Genomic DNA, 19,212 nt, shown 5'->3' with positions numbered 1-19,212 from the left:
ACCCCCTTACAGAGCCAGAAAATGGCGAGATATGGCGGCACAAGGGTAGGAGCGCAGCTCTGTGCGGCTGCGGTCCGGGAGGGCTCAGCGGCACACAGTGTTGACGCTATGAGGGGTGTCCTGAGCCAGCGTCTTAATACCCTACACTGGTCACAGACGCTAATCGGAGACTGAATCCCCAGGCTAGCGTCACAATCCTTCGTACACAGATGCCAACAGGGGAAGGAATCCCCTGCCTAGCAACGGAATCCTCAGGCCAGTATAAAGAATTTGTGCGGGAAGACGCGCCATCTTCAAGGGGCGGAGCTTCTCCTCAGAGCGGACCCAGCAGCGTTCAGCGCCATTTTCCTGCCTCCAGTTCCTGTACACAGATGCTGACAGAGCTGTCCCTCCTATCAACTCCAGCTATCCTGTGCGGTACCAGGGGGTTGTAGAAGGGGGTGAGGTGGTGAATTAGTTCTGTGTAACCTGTTACAGTACACAGTGGGCGCTGGTTAAGGGGTGTCCTTTATCTAAACAGCGCTCTGTGTGGGTTGGCTCCAAACTCTGTGTCTCTCTTGCCATTCTCAGGGAGGAAACTGTCTAGCCTCGTGTGTGTGTGTGTGTGTGTGGAGTGTTTGGGGTCTCCAGTTAGCTATGTCCGGGGACTCTGTGTCATATGCAGCTGAGAATATGTCCTCTCGGGATGATCTCATTCCATGTAATCAGGATTGCACTGTTTTAGCGCAGATACCAGCAAGGGAGCCTGAATGGTTATCCTCTATCAAATCTATGATTTCTCAGATTTCTACTATGGTTGCACAGAATGAATTTGCAACTCGGGTTTTACAGAATTCTATGGCAGTTTGGTCCGGTTCTGTTACCTCAGGACCCCCCTCTGTAGGTTCCCACAGACGTGCTCTTGCCCAGATTATGCAAGATGACACGGATACCGACTCTGACACTGCAGACGGTGATGGGGATCTGCTCAGGGGGTCGCATCTCTTACTAAAGGGGTGAAGTTGATGATAGAGGCTATTAGGGATGTGTTGAATATTGCTGACACAACACCTGAGCAGGTTGAGGAGGCTTACTTCACTGACAATAAGAAAGCCTCCCTAACCTTCCCTGCGTCCAAAGAATTAAATGCTATCTTTGAAAAAGCATGGGAAAACCCAGAGAAAAAATTCCAGATCCCTAGGAAGGTTCTGGTTGCTTTCCCCTTCCCTGAGGAGGATATAAAGAAATAGGAAAATCCACCCATAGTGGACGCATCTGTATCCAGACTCTCTCAAAAGGTGGTTTTACCTGTCCCAGGATCTACTGCCTTAAAGGAGCCGGCTGATCGCAAAATGGATACTACGCTCAAATCCATATACACGGCTTCAGGGGCTATACTACTTCCTACTATGGCCTGTGCATGGATTTCCAAAGCTATAGTAAAGTGGTTAGGTACATTACTTGAGAATTTGGATACAATGGATAAAAGTGACGTTGAGTACGTAACATTCAGGATTTGGATGCGTGGATCTCCACGGCTACAGCAGGTAAGTCACCTTTTCTCCCCTCAGCTGCACCTGCTACGAAGAAACCTTTTTCTTTGGCTACATCACAGTCCTTTCGGGTTGCTAAAACAAGAAAGGTCAAACCGTCCAACACCTTCTTTAGAGGAGGTCGACCGAAATCCAAGAAACCTGCTGCTGCAGGTTCCCAGGAACAGAAGCCTGCTTCAGGTAGGCCAAAGTCCCCAGCATGACGGTGGACCGCGCGGCCTGGATGTAGGGACGAGACTCAGACATTTCAGTCATGTCTGGATGTCGTCCAGCCTGGATCCCTGGGTTCAAGATATTGTGTCCCAGGGGTACCGGCTGGAGTTTGAAGATCTCCCTCCTCACCGGTTCTTCAAATCAGGCTTGCCTGCTTTGCTGGCAGACAGGGCTACCCTACAGGGAGCCATCCAGAAGTTGGTGGAGGCACAGGTTATTGTACCAGTTCCTCCCCAGATGCAAAACAAGGGTTACTATTCAAACCTTTTTGTGGTTCCGAAACCGAATGGTTCGGTCAGGTCCATTCTGAACTTGAACTCCCTCAGAAATGGGTTTTGGTGATTTTAAGTTCAAAATGGAGTCTCTGAGGGCGGTAATATCAGGTCTGAAGGAGGGGGAATTCCTGGTATTCCTGGATATCAAGGATGCGTACCTCCACTTTCCGATTTGGCAACTGCATCAAGCTTACCTCCGATTCGCACTGGTGGACTGTCATTTTCAAATTCCAGGCCCTGCCAGAGAAGCTGTTAGTCCATAGCTCTCACGACCCAGCTTCTCAGGGAACATGGTTGGATCCTGAGTCTTCCAAAATCACATTTGGAACCTACTGTACCATGAGGTTGTCGTTTCTGGGAATGGTTTCTGGGAATGGTTCTCTACATGGAAGTGCAGAGGGTGTTTCTTCCAGAGGAAAAAGCGTTGGTGATACAAACAATAGTCCGGGATGTCCTGAAGTCAGCCCAGGTATCAGTTCATCACAGCATTCGCCTTCTGGAAAAGATGGTGGCCTCTTACGAGGCTCTGCAGTACGGGAGATTTCATGCTCTGTCCTTCCAACTGGATCTCCTGGACAAATGGTCTGGATCTCATCTACACATGCACCAGAGAATATGTCTGTCGCCAAAGGCAAGGGTCTCAATCTGGTGGCTGCAATTGCCTCACCTTCTGGAAGGCCACAGGTTCGGTATTCAGGATTGGATCCTTCTAACCACAGATGCAAGTCTCCGGGGCTGGGGCGCAGTCACTCAAGGGAAAACCTTCCAAGGAAGGTGGTCAATTCTGGAAGCCGGCCTGCCGACAAACATTCTGGAACGAAGAGCCGTCTACAACGGTCTTCTCCAAGCGGCCCATCTTCTGAGAAATCGGGCCATTCAAGTGCAGTCGGACAATGTAACGACCGTGGCTTACATAAACCGACAGGGCGGAACGAAGAGCAGAGCTGCAATGTCAGAGGTAACAAGAATCATCCTCTGGGCAGAAAAACATGCGTTGGCGCTGTCAGCAATCTTCATTCCGGGAGTAGATAACTGGGAAGCGGACTTCCTCAGCAGACACGATCTCCATCCAGGGGAGTGAGGACTCCATCCGGAGGTGTTTATAGAGGTAACAGATCTTTGGGGTGTACCTCAAATAGACATGATGGCCTCTAGTCTCAAAAAGAAGCTTTGGCGGTATTGTTCCAGGTCAGGGGGACCCACAAACCGTGGCGGTGGACGCCCTAGTGACTTCGTGGGTGTTTCAGTAGGTGTACGTGTTTCCTCCACTTCCACTCATTCCAAAAGTTCTAAAACTCATAAGGAGAACAAGAGTTCAGGCAATCCTCATTGTTTCCTCCACTTCCACTCATTCCAAGAGTTCTAAAACTCATAAGGAGAACAAGAGTTCAGGCAATCCTCATTGCTCCGGACTGGCCAAGAAGGGCTTGGTACGCGGATCTTCTGGATCTACTGCTAGAAGAGCAGAGGCCTCTTCCTCTTCAGGAGGACCTGCTGCAGCAGAGGCCGTTCGCTTATCAAGACTTACAGCGGCTACCTTTAACGGCATGGAAGTTGAACGCCAGATACTAGCTCGGAAGGACATTCTGAACAAAGTCATTCCTACCCTGATACAGGCTAGGAAAGGAGTAACGTCTAAACATTACCATCGCATTTGGAAACAATGTGTCTTGGTGTGAATCCAAGAGGTTTCCTACGGTGGAGTTTCAACTTGTCCAGTTTCTCCTCTTCCTCCAAGCAGGTGTGGCTATGGGCCTGAGATTAGGTTTCGTAAAGGTCCAGATTTCGGCCCTATCCATTTTCTTTCAGAAACATTTGGCTGCCCTCCCTGAGGTTCAGACCTTTTTTGAAGGGAGTTCTGCACATCCAGCCTCCCTTTGTGCCGCCTACGGCGCCCTGGGATCTTAACGTGGTGTTACAGTTCCTCCAGCTAGACTGGTTTGAGCCTCTACAGGAGGTGGAGGTCAAGTTGCTCACGTGGAAGGCTGTCACTTTGTTGGCCTTGGCTTCTGCTAGACGTGTGTCGAAGTTGGGGGCTTTGTCATGTAAAAGCCCATACTTGATCTTCCATGAAGATAGAGCTGAACTCAGAATACGTCCGCAGTTCCTTCCGAAGGTTGTGTCGGCATTTCATATCAACCAACCTATTGTGGTGCCAGTTGCTACTGACTCCTCAATTTCATCAAAGTCCTTGGACGTTGTAAGGGCTCTGAAAATCTACGTGAAGAGGACTGCTCGTCACAGAAAATCGGACTCCCTGTTGTCCTGTATGATCCCAAGAAAATTGTGAAGTCCTGCTTCTGAGCCGATGATCTCTCGCTGGATCAGGTTCACTATCCAGCATGCGTATTCTACGGCAGGCCTGCCGTGTCCTACGTCTGTCAAGGCCCACCCTACTCGTAAGGTGGGTTCTTCCTGGGCTGCTGCCCGGGGTGTCTCGGCTTTACAACTATGCTGAGCGGCTACTTGGCCGGGGTCGAACACGTTTGCAAAGTTCTACAAGTTTGATACTTTGGCCTCTGAGGACTGAAGTTTGGTCAATCAGTTCTGCAGGAGCCTCCGCGCTCTCCCTCCTGTTCTGGGAGCTTTGGTACATCCCCATGGTACTAATGTGGACCCCAGCATCCTCTAGGATGTAAGAGAAAATAGGACTTTGGTACCTACCGCTAAATCCTTTTCTCGTAATCCGGAGAAGATGCTAGGCGCCCGCGCAGCACATCGTTTTCCTGTAAATGTTATTTGGTTCAGTACAACTTCTTTTTAGTTGAGTACTGCATTGTTACTTGGTAAGTAATGTTTCAGCTGTTGCTGAGTAGTTCAAGCTCGTTGGCTTGACGTGCCTTGTATGTGTGAGCTGATATGAATCTCACCACTATCTGTGTATAATCCTTCTTTCGAAGTATGTTGTCTCCTCGGGCACAGTTTCTAGACTGGGTCTGGTAGAAGAGGCATAGAGGGAGGAGCCAGCCCACACTCTCAAACTCTTAAAGTGCCAATGGCTCTTGGTGGACCCGTCTATAGCCCATGGTACTAATGTGGACCCCAGCATCCTCTACGGATTACGAGAAAAGGATTTACAGGTAGGTACCAAAATCCTATTATGTACACTATCTGATGTGTCTGTGGGATGAGGCAACTTCTTTCAGATTAACGATGGGATGTAATGGAGTCTGAGATCGCCGGAAGTGTGGGATGCCAGCCGATCTCTGACATTTTTGTAAAGGGGCAAACACAAGGTAAAATATCCAAGACTGGCCAGAACCCCACACCTTGGACTCTCTTACATTCCAACATAAACATGTGACCTAAGTTGAGTAATCTGAATGCACAGACGCTTGACCCATTTCAGTTTGGCTTCAGTCTTCTCCACTCCATGGAGACTGCCCTCATGAAAGTCAACAATTACTCCTTGCTGCCAAATCCAAAAGCCACTACTCTGTCCTCATTCTTCTTAACCTCTCTGCTGCTTTTGACACTCTGGATTACCCTGTCCTCCTGCAAATACTTTACTCCCATGATCTGAGTGAAACTACTGTCCACCTACCAGTGGCTGCCCACCTACTACTATGACCGTTCCTTCTTGATCTCCTGTCATGACTACACTTCCCCTGACTTCCACTAACAGTAGGTGTCCCCCAAGGTTCTGTCCTGGAACCTCCACTATTCTATCTTTTTATACGTCCTTTCTAGGTAACTCATTAGCTCTTTTGACCTCCAATATCCTCTCTATGCTGGTGATACTCGGATCTACTTTTACTACCCTGATCTCTCCCTCTCTGCTCACTCGTATCTCTAACTGTGTTACTGCTATCTCATCCTGGATGTTTCAGCTCTCTCTTAAATGTAACATGTCTAAGACTAAGTTGATCATCTTCCCACCCTCCCGCACAACCTCACCTTCCACAATTTCATTATCTATTGATGGCACAACTATCTGCTCTAGATAGTTGCGCTCTCTTGGAATTATCTTTGACTCTTCCCTTTGCTCAAACCACACATTCAGTTCCTTTCACAGTCCTGCCGTTTCCATCTCAAAAAAAATATTTTCCAAGATCTGAACCTTTTTCACCCTGTATGCTACTTAGACCCCCAAGCACTAGCTGGTCATCTCCAGATTGGTCTACTGTAATAGTCACCGGTCTAGCCCCCTTGAATACTGGTTTTCTCCACTCCAATCTGTCCTCAGTGCTGCTGCCCGGCTTATCATCTTCTCCAAATGTACTACTTTTGACCCGACCACCGCCCCCCTTCCTTCCCCTTCCTATTTTTTTACAACACCTACACTGGCTCCTGTTCTCTTTCAGAATCCAAAGCTTCCCCCACTCACAAAGCCCTCACCCATCCCTCTCCCATTTACATCTCTGACCTTATCTTCCTTCAACTCCCGCCCATCCTCTTTGCCCCACACATGAATGCCACCTCTCCTGCCAACTGCATACTTCCTCCCATTCCAGCCTCCATGATTTTGCATGTGCTGTGACCCCCCCAACCTCAGCCCGCTGACAACCGATCATGATGATACTTAGCCTAAAACCTGCCTGGAAAATTATCTACACAGTGGTGAAAAACGCATTGCAATTGGTTCCGTGATGTCCGAGTTGATCGCAATCCGACAAAAAGACGTTCTCGTTTAGAAGATGTATAGATAGATGATAAAAATAAGACTCTTGCTTCCCCAAGTCCATCATTCTCTGTCTCACAGGTTGGGTGTCATTTTTGGCTTTTTGGCACAATTTCATATTGTTTGTTTTCTGAAATTCTAACTTAAATGATTACTTATTGCATTTGCTACATGTACATTTTGTGCTGTATAATATATTATGCAGCATTAGGAGTTAACTGTAATGAGAATGTATTTGAACAGGTGTCAAGAACCAACATTGAGAGCACTGTGGTTACCATAGCGACATACATTTATTGTAACTGGTTATTTTATAGAAGTTTAGCTCTTAACTGATTCTGTGCTTACCCTGGATGGAAGTTGTTTAGTGTTGCAGCCATTACTATGAGGCTTACTCAGCCCTGATCTCAGGTAATTGTAATGTTGGTGTTCTTCTTAGCAGGAGGAGTCTCTGTTTGCAGCAATGCCTCCACTTTGTCCTATTGGAAGTCATTCCAAATCCCAGAGCCCAAAAGCTATGTCAGGAGGACTTGGCGCATTCACAAAGGTAACGTGTGATCTGTTTAATTTTAAAAGACCCTCGTAAGTTAATTGATTAAAAAAGTCTGTTGATGTAATGTCTTTTTTGCTTTACTCTCACCTCAAAAAAGGCCCAGCTTCCTGGTGGGCAAATTATGCTATAGTGACCATTTATTTATGAGCCGAGTACTTAAAGTGCGTATTGTAAACGTCAATAATATTGCTAGTTTCTTTCTCATACGAAATATGCTGGCAACCTGTAGCTCTTCAGCTATATTTGATTCCAGCTCTCCAGCATGTTACAGTTTTGTTTTAGCGGTACATTCAAACACCCTTGCCCAGCTTCTATGACATGTAAATGGGAAAAGTCCCCTCAGGTGGATTCTTCTCTCTGTCAAAAAAGACAGCATTGCCGGTTCCATGCGCAACTTCTTTAAAGGACCCCTCTGACCGTAATTTAGATACTATGTTAAAATCCATTTATACGGCGGCAGGTGTTTCACTTAGACCAACTTTGGTTAGTTCCTGGGCTAATAAGACAGTGGGACACTGGATCACTAAGTTGATTTAAGGACTTGCAACACTGAGTTCCAGTTGAGGATGTAATCATTCTAACGAACACATTAAGGAATCAGCTATGTATTTAGGAGAAGCCGCTAGAGATATTGGTCAGGTCAATTCAAGAATCTCAGCATTGCTATTGCGACCAGGAGAGCGCTTTGGCTATGCTCATGGCAGGTGGACGCGGAGTCGAAGAGGGTGGCTGAGGCAATTCCGTTCACAGGTGATATTCTTTTTGGAAAAGAATTGAATACATTGAGTTCGCAGGCCACGGATGGAAAATCTACTTTTCTGCCACAAGTTACACCACCGACAAAACGTTCCTATACTGGGAAATCCTTTTGTTCCTTTCATACTACGCAAGCCTTTCGAGGACAAGGAAGAGCTACACCTCAGGAAGGTAGGTGCCACGGCAAGCAGTCAGCAGTTGATTATCTCCAGGACCCAAAACCTGCAGAAAAGCGGGGGTCAGATACTGTGGGAGCGCGTTTTCAAAATGTTCAAATTGCCTGGATTCTCATAATCCGAGGATGCGTGGGTTCGAAATTTAATATCCATGAGGTACAAACTAGATTTTGAACTTTTACTTCCCGGAAAAGTTTTCACGACAGGTCTTTCCATCATACTATACAACCGTTTAGCTCTTCAGGGAGTAATACAAGCCTTGGTGGATTTAGCAATACTGATGCCACCTGGAGTCACTGAATCAATTTCTTGCCTATTATCTGTTCAAAATGGAGTTGATCAACTCTGATTGCGTACCTCCACATCCGGATATGGAAACGTCATCAGGCTTTTCTCAGATTTGCAATAAAACAAGATAATTTTCAGTTCAGAGCTGTACAGTTCGGGCTCTCCACTGCGCCCAGGGTGTTGACCAAAATCATGTCAGTGATGATCACTCACCTCAGGTCATTTGGGGGTTACAATTATTCCCTAATTGAACGGCCTCTTAATCAAGGCTCCATCCATTCTCCTCCTTCAGAAGCATGCTCTCTTGACGTACAACATTTTAGTACACCATGGTTGGATAATAAACTTTCGGAAATCCAATTTCACCCATCACAGCGTATACAGTTTCTCGGGATGATACTGGATACCAGTGCACAGAGGATCTTCCTACCGGAGGACAAGGTGCTAAATTTCCGGCGCTTGGTTCAAAAGGTTCTCAAACCTCGAATGGGATCTGTCCACTTGTGCATTCGCTTTTTGGGGAAGAAGGTAACGGCTTTCGAGGCACTGCAATTCGTCCAGTTTCATTCACGCCCTTTTCCAGCTAGACATCTTACACCAATGGTTGGGGTCTCATCTGCACCTCCAACAGCTGATCCGTTTAGCTCCTCGGACCAGAGTATCGCTCTGTTGGTGGCTCCAACCGCACAATCTCACAGCGGGCAGGCGGTTCGGAATTTGGAACTGGACTGTTCTGACGACGGATGCGGGTCTTAGAGGTTGGGACGCGGTTGTATTAGATTCACACTTCCAAGGCCGTTGGTCCCCTCAGGAATCCTTATTGCCGATAAATATGTTGGAACGGAGAGCGATCTACAGTGTCTTAGTGGAAGGCGCCCACATTCTTCACTTTAAGGTGGTGAGAATTCAGTCAGATAACGCAACAGCTGTCGCGTATGTCAACAAACAGGGAGGAACTCGCAGTCGCATAGCCATGCAAGTGGCAGCACTGATTCTGCAATGGGCGCACGTTACCAAGTAATTCTCAGCCGTGTTCATCCCAGGAGTGGAGAATTGGGAGTCTGACTATCTCAGTAGTCAGGATCTCCATCTGGGAGAATGGGCTCTTCACCCATAAGTATTTAATGATCTAGTGCACAGATGGGGTTATCCACAGGTGGATCTCATGGCATCCAGGCTCAATCATCAGCTTCCTCCAATACTTGTCCAGAACATGAGATCCTTAGGCAGAAGCAGTGGAAGCTCTGTCAAGTGCCTCATACGTATGTACGGCCTCGTCTACCTATTTCTTCCATTCCCATTTCTTCCTCGGGTCCTCCAAAGAATCAAACCAGAGCAAACCACAGTGATTCTGGTAGTGCCGGATTGGCCATTGAGGGCTTGGTTTTCAGACCTGCGATCACTTCTAGTGGACAATACATGTCCTTTTCCTCTACATCCGGATCTGTTACGACAAGGACCCTCAGGTCATCCAGATTTACAGCGGCTGCGTTTAATGGGATGGCTGTTGAGGCGGACATCCTAAAACGAAAAGGAATTCCGGAGGCTGTGATTCTTACGATGTTGCGGGCACGTAAACCAGTTACATTGGCCCATTACCATCGAATTTGGAGGTCCTATGTGGCTTGGTGTGAACACCAGAGTTTCCCATCTGACTCCTTTCGTCTGTCCAGTTTGTTGCTGTTTCTTCAGGCGTGGTTGGATTCCAGACTTCCACTGGGCTCTGAGGTGCAGGTGTCCGCACTCTCCATTTTCTTTCAATGCTGAAAGTACAGACGTTCTTGCAGGGAGTCCTCAGAGTCCAGCCTCCGTTTGTGCCACTTATGGCACCTTGGGATTTGAATCTCGTGTTGGATTTCCTTCAATCTAATTGCTTTGAGCCCGTGGAGGAAGTGGATCTTAAATAACCGGGATGAGAAATGTTTTTTTCTCCTGGCCCGTGCGTCAGCACAGAGGGTGTCAGAGTTGAGTGCATTGTCCTGTAAACCTCCATACCTAATTTTCCTTGACTATAGAGCGGAATTGAGAACGCATGCATCATTTCTGCCAAAGGTTGTTTCTGCTTTTCATATTAATCAGCCTATTGTAGTTCTTTCTTTACAGGAAGATTCTGGGACGCCTTCCACCTTAGATGTGGTTCAGGCTTTGAAAATTTATGATACTAGAACAGCACCTTTACTGAAAACTGATGCTAGTCAACTTCATGCAGTCAGCTTGATGTAGCAAAATCGCTTTAGTGATTTGCAGGGTTAAAATGTAGCAATCCCAATGATTTTACACAGAGGTAGCCATTAAGCCAATTGGTTATAAGGCTGGCATAGTTCATCCTCAGTATACAGATACTTAAAATGTGTTCCAAGTCTGGCCAGACAATTTACTGTATACAGGTTGAGTATCCCTTATCCAAAATGCTTGGGACCAGAAGTATTTTGGATATCATATTTTTCCGTATTTTGGAATAATTGCATACCATACTGAGATATGGTGATAGGACCTAAGGCTAAGCACAGAATGCATTTATGTTTCATATACACCTTATACTCGCAGCCTGAAGGTCATTTTAGCCAATATTTTTTTATAACTTTGTGCATTAAACAAAGTGTGTGTACATTCACACAAATCATTTATGTTTCATATACACCTTATACACACAGCCTGAAGGTCATTTAACACAATATTTTTAATTACTTCATGTATTAAACAAAGTTTGTGTACATTGAGCCATCAGAAAACAAAGGTTTCACTATCTCACTCTCACTCAAAAAAATCCGTATTTCGGAATATTTGGATATGGGATACTCAACCTGTATAAAAAAGTGTGTGAGGGACTGTACCATTCTCATACACAGCCACTAGGAACTGGTTGCTGCTAATGAATGGTTGGTGTATGTACTATATTACTCCACTTAATGATGTATAACAAAAAGGGGATGTTCAGCGCACATATTGTGCCTATAAAATGTCAGTGAATGATTATATATACTTAGTGGTTGCTCCTGTTAAATAAGCAAGCAGGAATAAAACTGATCACGATATAGTAAAATAGAGAATGTTTCTTAAAATAGAGATGGAAAAATAAGTATCCGTGTATATGTGTGTGTATATATTGTGACAAGAACACTGGGATAGTGTTTGAGGGCAGGTATATTTGTCCCAGGTTCTTGTCTTACATGTTTTAGAAAATGTTAACTTCTAGGAAAAATGCTTTTTGTTTTGTCTGAACCTTTTCAGTTTGCTGTAAAAGCTGGGTAAAGGCTCTGAGAGAGAGATAAGGCGAGTTCTAGACATTGGGCCCAGTTCGGGTCTTTGGCCTCACAGAGGGCTAATCAGGGTTTCAGCTGTGTAAGAGTGATATAGTGCTTCTAACCTGATTAGTATGGGCAGACTGCCTGGGAAGGCTGCAGGATCTGTGTGTGAGAGACACGCTTTCTGATGCAAGTAAGCTATACAGTATGTACTGAAGAACTCTGTGTTTTGTTTAGTGACAGTTAGGAACGTCTTATGTTTAGTTAGTGCCGGACAGGCAAGGTATTTTTATTTTGGGGTTTGTTTTATTTTCTGTTTCAATAAAACTGGCCGGGGTCAGTTGTACCAGAAACTGGACTTGTGTTGTTCCTCAGCTGCTGCGTGCTGCCATATTCCCCAGGAAAAGGCACCTTGCACCCCTACAGTGTTACAACTTGGTGGAGAATGCGAGCAGGCCGTTCTGCGCATAAGTGAAAGCAGCAGCTTTGTGAGGCCTGCAGAAAACGGTGGTTTATGCAGATACAGCCCAGTGTGAAGTTACTGAGACTCACCCCTGAGGGTTTGATATATGTCCTGGGTGAAAGCAGCTGCAAAGCCGCCTGAAAAATCTGTTGACATGGAGGATCTGCTTAAAGCCTTGCTGCAAGCTACAGCGGCTCAGCAGGAGGCCAACCGACAGCAGCAGGTGGCAATGGAGGAAAATTGGAGACTACAGCAGGAGGCCAACAGACAGCAGCAGGTGGCAATGGAGGAAAATAAGAGACAACAGCAGGCAGTTGTTGATGAACTTTACAGGCAACAGCGTCAGGATAGAGAGGCCTTAGCAGAAGTGGTGCAGAGACTTGCAGCTCGGGTTGGAGATGTGGCCGTCAGTGCTCCAACCAGCTCTAGTTCTATACGAGCCAGTCACTTCCTGCAGAAAATGACAGAGGCTGATGATGTGGAGGCCTATCTGACCACGTTTGAAAGGACTGCCGAGCGTGAGAACTGGCCGAAAGCACAGTGGGCCAGTCTGCTGGCACCTTTCCTGTCAGGTGAGCCCCAAAAAGCTTACTTTGATTTAAGCCCTGCTGAGGCTCGGGACTATGATAAACTAAAGACTGAGATCCTGACCCGCCTGGGAGTCACGCTGTCAGTACGAGCACAACGGGTGCACCGTTGGCTGTACGCCATGGAGAAGCCTCCGCGCTCCCAGATGCACGACCTTATTCAGCTAACAAAAAAATGGCTACAGCCAGAGACATTAACTGGTCCCCAGATGGTGGAAAGAGTCGTCATGGATCGCTACTTGAGATCTTTGCCCATGGTCCTGCGCAAGTGGGTGAGCCATGGAAACCCGGGTACTGCTGACCAATTAGTGGACATGGTAGAGAGGTATTTGGCAGCAGAGGAACTACTGATGACCACCCAGCAACCCATAGATCCTCGACAGCGCCCTTCAGTAAAGACTGGTAAGACTGTTCCGTGGGAAAACGTTGCTGGGCGGTTAAGAGAACGCAAGGCTGGAGAGACTGTAAACACTGGCCCTGGAAACAGGCCAATGGGGCTAGAACGGTCTATGCTGCCCAAATGGGTTGATAATCGTGTGGTTAAATGTTTTAGGTGTGGTATGCCAGGTCATGTTATTGCCAATTGCCCAGTCACGCAAGAACCCATGCAATGTGATGCTGCCTTTGAATGTCGCAGAATGTCTTTCTTTGCTAGGTTAGCCTGTACTGTGGTACCTTCACCTGAGCTGGAAAAGCAAATGTGTGATGTGTTCTTAGAAGGTAACCGGGTAGAGGCCTTGCTAGATTCAGGAAGTTTAGTTACCCTCGTGAAAGCTGGGTTAGTGAACCCCTTAAAGGTCCAGCAAATACCTATTGGGGTAACTTGCATACATGGGGATACCCAACATTATGCCACTGCTGAGGTGAATATAGAAACTTGTTGTGGGTCAGCAATGGTTAAAGTGGGACTGGTCCCTACCTTGGTGCATGAGGCCATAATAGGGAGGGATTTTCCTCATTTTTGGAAACTGTGGGAATCACGGTTATCAACAGATGTGAGAAGTAAAAAGCCAGTTGATAATACCGGTGATTTTATGGATGTACGTGGGTCTTCGGAACTTTCTGGCCCTTTGCCTTTTGCTAGTTTGGCTGGGGAAGTGACAGATGGGGAGTCCAGTGAGGACCCTCTTGCCGGGAACAGAGACATAGTAGTTAGAACTGAAAGCGTGCCTGACCTGGAGGTAAAGAAGGATCTGTTTGCGTCTGAACAGTTAAAGGATCCTACCTTAATAAAGGCTAGAGAGAATGTTAAGATTGTTAATGGGGAACCTGTGGTACCAGGTGACAGGGTTACGTATCCCCACATGGCCATCTGTAATGAGCTCTTGTACCACATTGTCAAAAGGGGGGAGGATGTGGTGGAACAGCTGGTAGTTCCCCAGCCTTATCGGAGAACGGTACTAGATTTAGCTCATAGTCACGTTACCGCAGGACATTTAGGGGCAGAAAAAACCACTGAAAGAGTTTTACAAAGGTTCTTTTGGCCAGGGGTTTATAAAGAAGTGTCTGAATATTGTTCTTCCTGTCCTGAATGCCAGTATCATGCACCTAGACCCCATTTCAGGAGCCCACTAGTTCCCATGCCTATTATAGAGGTCCCGTTTGACAGAATAGCCATGGATCTCGTGGGGCCCTTGTTAAAGTCTGCTCGGGGCCATCAGTATATCCTGGTAATTATGGACTATGCCACTCGATATCCTGAGGCTGTCCCTTTACGCACTATCACAACCAAGGCGATAGCTAGGGAGCTGGTGCAGGTATTTAGTAGAGTGGGAATACCAAAAGAAATTTTGACTGACCAAGGTACTCCATTTATGTCAAGGATCATGAAAGAATTGTGCAAGTTATTTAAGGTCACTCACCTCAGGACGTCCATCTACCATCCCCAAACTGACGGGTTGGTGGAAAGGTTTAATAAAACATTAAAAAGTATGTTAAAAAAGGTTGTTGAGAGAGATGGGAAAAACTGGGATTGTTTGTTGCCCTACTTGTTAATGGCCATCAGAGAAGTTCCTCAGTCCTCTACGGGGTTTTCTCCATTTGATTTGTTGTATGGTAGACACCCCAGAGGGCTGTTGGATGTTGCCAAAGAGACGTGGGAAGGACAGCCCACTCCTTATAGAAGCGTTATTGAGCATGTAACACAAATGCAGGATAGGATTGCAGCCGTGGTACCTGTTGTCAGAGAGCACATGGAACAGGCCCAAAGTGCTCAACAGAGGGTCTATAACCGGAGTGCCAAGATACGGGAATTTGCTCCTGGAGATAGAGTTCTTGTTTTGGTACCCACTGTGGAAAGCAAATTCCTAGCTAAATGGCAAGGTCCATTTGAGATTAGGGAAAAAATGAATGAGGTTAATTACAAAGTATACCAGCCGGGAAAGAGAAAACCCGAACAGATCTACCATGTTAACTTAATCAAACCCTGGAAAGATAGGTTGTCTCTGTCAGCGGAGCCTTGCCCTTCGGTGTCTTCACCCCGGTTGCTTCCCGCAGTGAAGGTGTCAGAGACATTATCAGCTGATCAGAACAATCAGGTTAAAGAATTTCTCATCCAAAATAGGGAGGTATTTTCAGAGCTGCCTGGCCGAACGACCATAATAAAACATGACATTGTCACAGAACCAGGGGTCAGGGTTCATTTAAAGCCATATAGGATTCCTGAAGCTCAGCGAGAAGCTATTTCTAAGGAAGTTAAAACCATGTTAGAACTTGGAGTCATAGAGGAGTCTAACAGTGAGTGGTCCAGTCCCATAGTGCTCATCCCGAAGCCCGACGGTAGCATACGCTTCTGTAATGACTTTCGTAAGTTAAATGAGGTGTCCAAGTTTGACGCATACCCCATGCCCCGTGTGGATGAGCTTGTAGAAAGGCTGGGAACAGCCAGGTTTCTCACCACATTGGACCTGACCAAAGGTTACTGGCAAATACCTTTATCTGATAGCGCCAAAGAAAAAACAGCCTTTTCGGTTCCGGAGGGGCTGTACCAGTATAAGATGTTACCCTTTGGGTTGCATGGGGCTCCAGCAACCTTTCAACGGGCGATGGATAAAATTTTGAGGCCCCATAGAAAATATGCAGCTGCCTATTTGGATGATGTGGTAATTCACAGTACAGACTGGGGGTCACATTTGGTTAAAGTACAAGCAGTACTGGACTCAATCAGAGAGGCAGGGTTAACTGCTAACCCAAAGAAGTGCTGCCTCGCAATGGAGGAGGTCAAATACTTGGGCTTCACCATAGGCAGAGGTCTGATTAGGCCCCAATTGAATAAAGTTGATGCTATTCAAAACTGGCCTCGTCCAGTGAATAAAAAACAGGTAAGGGCTTTTTTGGGAATTACTGGGTACTATAGACGGTTTATTCCTAATTTTGCGACCACAGCGGTGCCGTTGTCAGACCTTACCAAAGGGAAGCAGTCAAATGTGGTGAAATGGAACCCTGATGCAGAAAAGGCGTTCCAAGCGTTAAAAGTGGCTTTGTGTTCACAACCGGTGTTGATAACACCAGATTTTTCAAAAGAATTTGTGGTACAGACAGATGCCTCAGAGGTAGGGATAGGTGCTGTGCTGTCCCAAACCAGAGATGGGGACGAACACCCTATCATTTATTTGAGTAGGAAACTCAATGAGCATGAAAAAAGGTATGCCATTGTGGAAAAGGAGGCTTTGGCCATTAAGTGGGCACTAGATACCTTGAGATATTACCTCTTGGGTAGACAATTCAGACTAGTGACAGACCATGCCCCTTTAAAATGGATGTATGTAAATAGAGGCAAGAATGCTCGTGTAACTAGATGGTTTCTAGCGTTGCAGGACTTTAAGTTTACTGTCGAACATAGACCGGGAACACAATTGGCCAACGCAGATGCATTGTCTTGCATCTTCTTTTTGGGGGCTACAAGTGTTCCGGCCCCTAGGTCGAAACAGGGGAGGGGGATATGTGACAAGAACACTGGGATAGTGTTTGAGGGCAGGTATATTTGTCCCAGGTTCTTGTCTTACATGTTTTAGAAAATGTTAACTTCTAGGAAAAATGCTTTTTGTTTTGTCTGAACCTTTTCAGTTTGCTGTAAAAGCTGGGTAAAGGCTCTGAGAGAGAGATAAGGCGAGTTCTAGACATTGGGCCCAGTTCGGGTCTTTGGCCTCACAGAGGGCTAATCAGGGTTTCAGCTGTGTAAGAGTGATATAGTGCTTCTAACCTGATTAGTATGGGCAGACTGCCTGGGAAGGCTGCAGGATCTGTGTGTGAGAGACACGCTTTCTGATGCAAGTAAGCTATACAGTATGTACTGAAGAACTCTGTGTTTTGTTTAGTGACAGTTAGGAACGTCTTATGTTTAGTTAGTGCCGGACAGGCAAGGTATTTTTATTTTGGGGTTTGTTTTATTTTCTGTTTCAATAAAACTGGCCGGGGTCAGTTGTACCAGAAACTGGACTTGTGTTGTTCCTCAGCTGCTGCGTGCTGCCATATTCCCCAGGAAAAGGCACCTTGCACCCCTACAGTGTTACAATATATATATATATATATATATATATATATATATACAGGTTGAGTATCCCATATACAAGTATTCCGAAATACAGAATATTCTGAAATACGGAATTTTTGGAGTGAGATAGTGAAACCTTTGTTTTCTGATGGCTCAATGTACACAAACTTTGTTTAATACACAAAGTTATTAAAAATATTGTATTAAATGACCTTTAGGCTGTGTGTATAAGGTGTATATGAAACATAAATGAATTGTGTGAATGTACACACACTTTGTTTAATGCATAAAGTTATTAAACATATTGGCTAAAATGACCTTCAGGCTGTGTGTATAAGGTGTATATGAAACATAAATGCAGTCTGTGCTTAGACTTGGGTCCCATCACCATGATATCTCATTATGGTGTGCAGTTATTCCAAAATACGGAAAAATACAATATTCAAAATACTTCTGGTACCAAGCATTTTGGATAAGCGATACTCAACCTGTATGTCTATATATATATATATATATATATATATATATCTCTTTCATCCACTAGGGGACACTGGAGTCCTATACAGTAGGGGTGTGAAGCTTGCAACCGGAGGTGTGGCACAATCTAAAATTAGCATTGTCTGCACAGCCAGCTCCTCCCCCTTCACATCCCTCCTCCCTCAGTTTAAAAAATTGTGCTGGAGGTACAGCACGTGGGATCACTGAGCTCCTAACTAAAATCATACAGTGTGCTGCGTCCACCTAATAAAAGGAAGACAAAGCTGCTTTATATTGGAGAGACAAAGATCCCTTTTGAAGGGACCTGCATCTCCCCACAGGAGATCCTCCAACAATCCTCTTATAGTGAGTTCTGGTCGAATGAGGATATAAGTAGCAGCTTAGCTAGTTTTCAGCGCTCCTTTATATCTTATTTTGCATTTCCAAGTAACAGCTTAGGCTAGGTTCTTTTACGTAGATATATATTTATCTATTATGTTTTTTGTTTGTTTGTTTCTATTTGTCTCATGTAATGCCTTCATCCCCCTCTTCAAGGCTGTCCACAGCGGCCGGCGCGCGAGACTCAGCGTGTCTTCCCTGTGTGCAGGGAGAGACGGCAGAACGGAGTGCTGCAGAGCGGAGAGGAGGCACGCCGCTACGGGACCTTGTAATAGCGGTCCCGGCACGTGCCAGGGGGGGAGAGAGAGAGAGAAATTCAGCTCCGCGCGGCTGAGAAGGTTCTCGGCAGCGTGCGGCGTTCTAGCCATAGCAGTAAATCCTTTTGGTATACGGAAAGAGGGCATAAACAGATGTGTCCTGGAAATTTAGTGGGGGCCATGTTTAATATTATTTATGGCGCCAGTCTGAGGAAAAGGATGGGTCCTCCCCCCCAGTAAAGAACATAGGGGAAAGTTTTTTATTACAGAAATAGCTCTTCCTGCTGCACTGCCTGGATATGTGCATATATTAATATTAGTAGAGATCATTATGCTAACAGCTCCCTCTACTGGTTTAAAATATATATATGTGAGGATCTCCTGAAAAGTAATCCTAATTTACTAATTATATTTTCAAGGGAATTCTGTTTCAAAGATCTTGAAGAAAATACACGAAAGCAAGCTGATACCAACTCTAACATCGTAGCTGTCTTACAGTTGGGGTGTGGGTGTTGCGAGTCGGCTGGTGTTTTATTTTTTATTTTTTTTTAATTGTAAAAAGATTTTGGCCTGCTCCTTTTATATGAGGAAGGGACAGGTTATTCCAGCCGAATCCGATACCTTTGCTTCCGTCAACTCTCAGTCTTTCTCTTCCTAGTTTAAAGGGTGAAAGCGCTGCATAATACCCTGGTAGGGGGTTTAAACAACATGTCTAAGGCAACCAAGACCTGTTATGTTTGTACGAAATGTAACAAGAAGTGCATGCGAGTTGGCAGCTCCGGGGTGTGCGACTCCTGCTTAGACAAGGACGCTCAACCTGGGAGCAGTGCTCTGGCTAGGTCATGGGAAGACAACCTTGCTAGTAGAATCTCCAAGGA

At 45.8% G+C, this 19,212-nt stretch overlaps 1 protein-coding gene across 6 annotated transcripts in view; it reads left to right on the top strand.

The window, feature by feature from the left end:
• Positions 1 to 19,212, top strand: part of YEATS2 (YEATS domain containing 2) — a 300,282-nt gene that overhangs the window by 164,709 nt on the left and 116,361 nt on the right. For 5 of the 6 annotated variants that reach the window (XM_063915696.1, XM_063915695.1, XM_063915691.1 and 2 more), the window contains one exon: positions 7,081 to 7,188. In XM_063915696.1, coding sequence (XP_063771766.1) covers positions 7,081 to 7,188 — 108 coding nt within the window. The remainder of the gene's footprint in view (positions 1 to 7,080; positions 7,189 to 19,212) is intronic. The other variant, XM_063915693.1, reaches the window with a different exon arrangement.

This window comes from Pseudophryne corroboree, chromosome 4, assembly GCF_028390025.1.
Source record: "Pseudophryne corroboree isolate aPseCor3 chromosome 4, aPseCor3.hap2, whole genome shotgun sequence".
In the NCBI taxonomy this organism is placed as follows: domain Eukaryota; kingdom Metazoa; phylum Chordata; class Amphibia; order Anura; family Myobatrachidae; genus Pseudophryne; species Pseudophryne corroboree.
The sequence above is the reverse complement of the archived record's forward strand: the minus strand, read 5'-3'. Positions and strand labels throughout refer to the sequence as shown.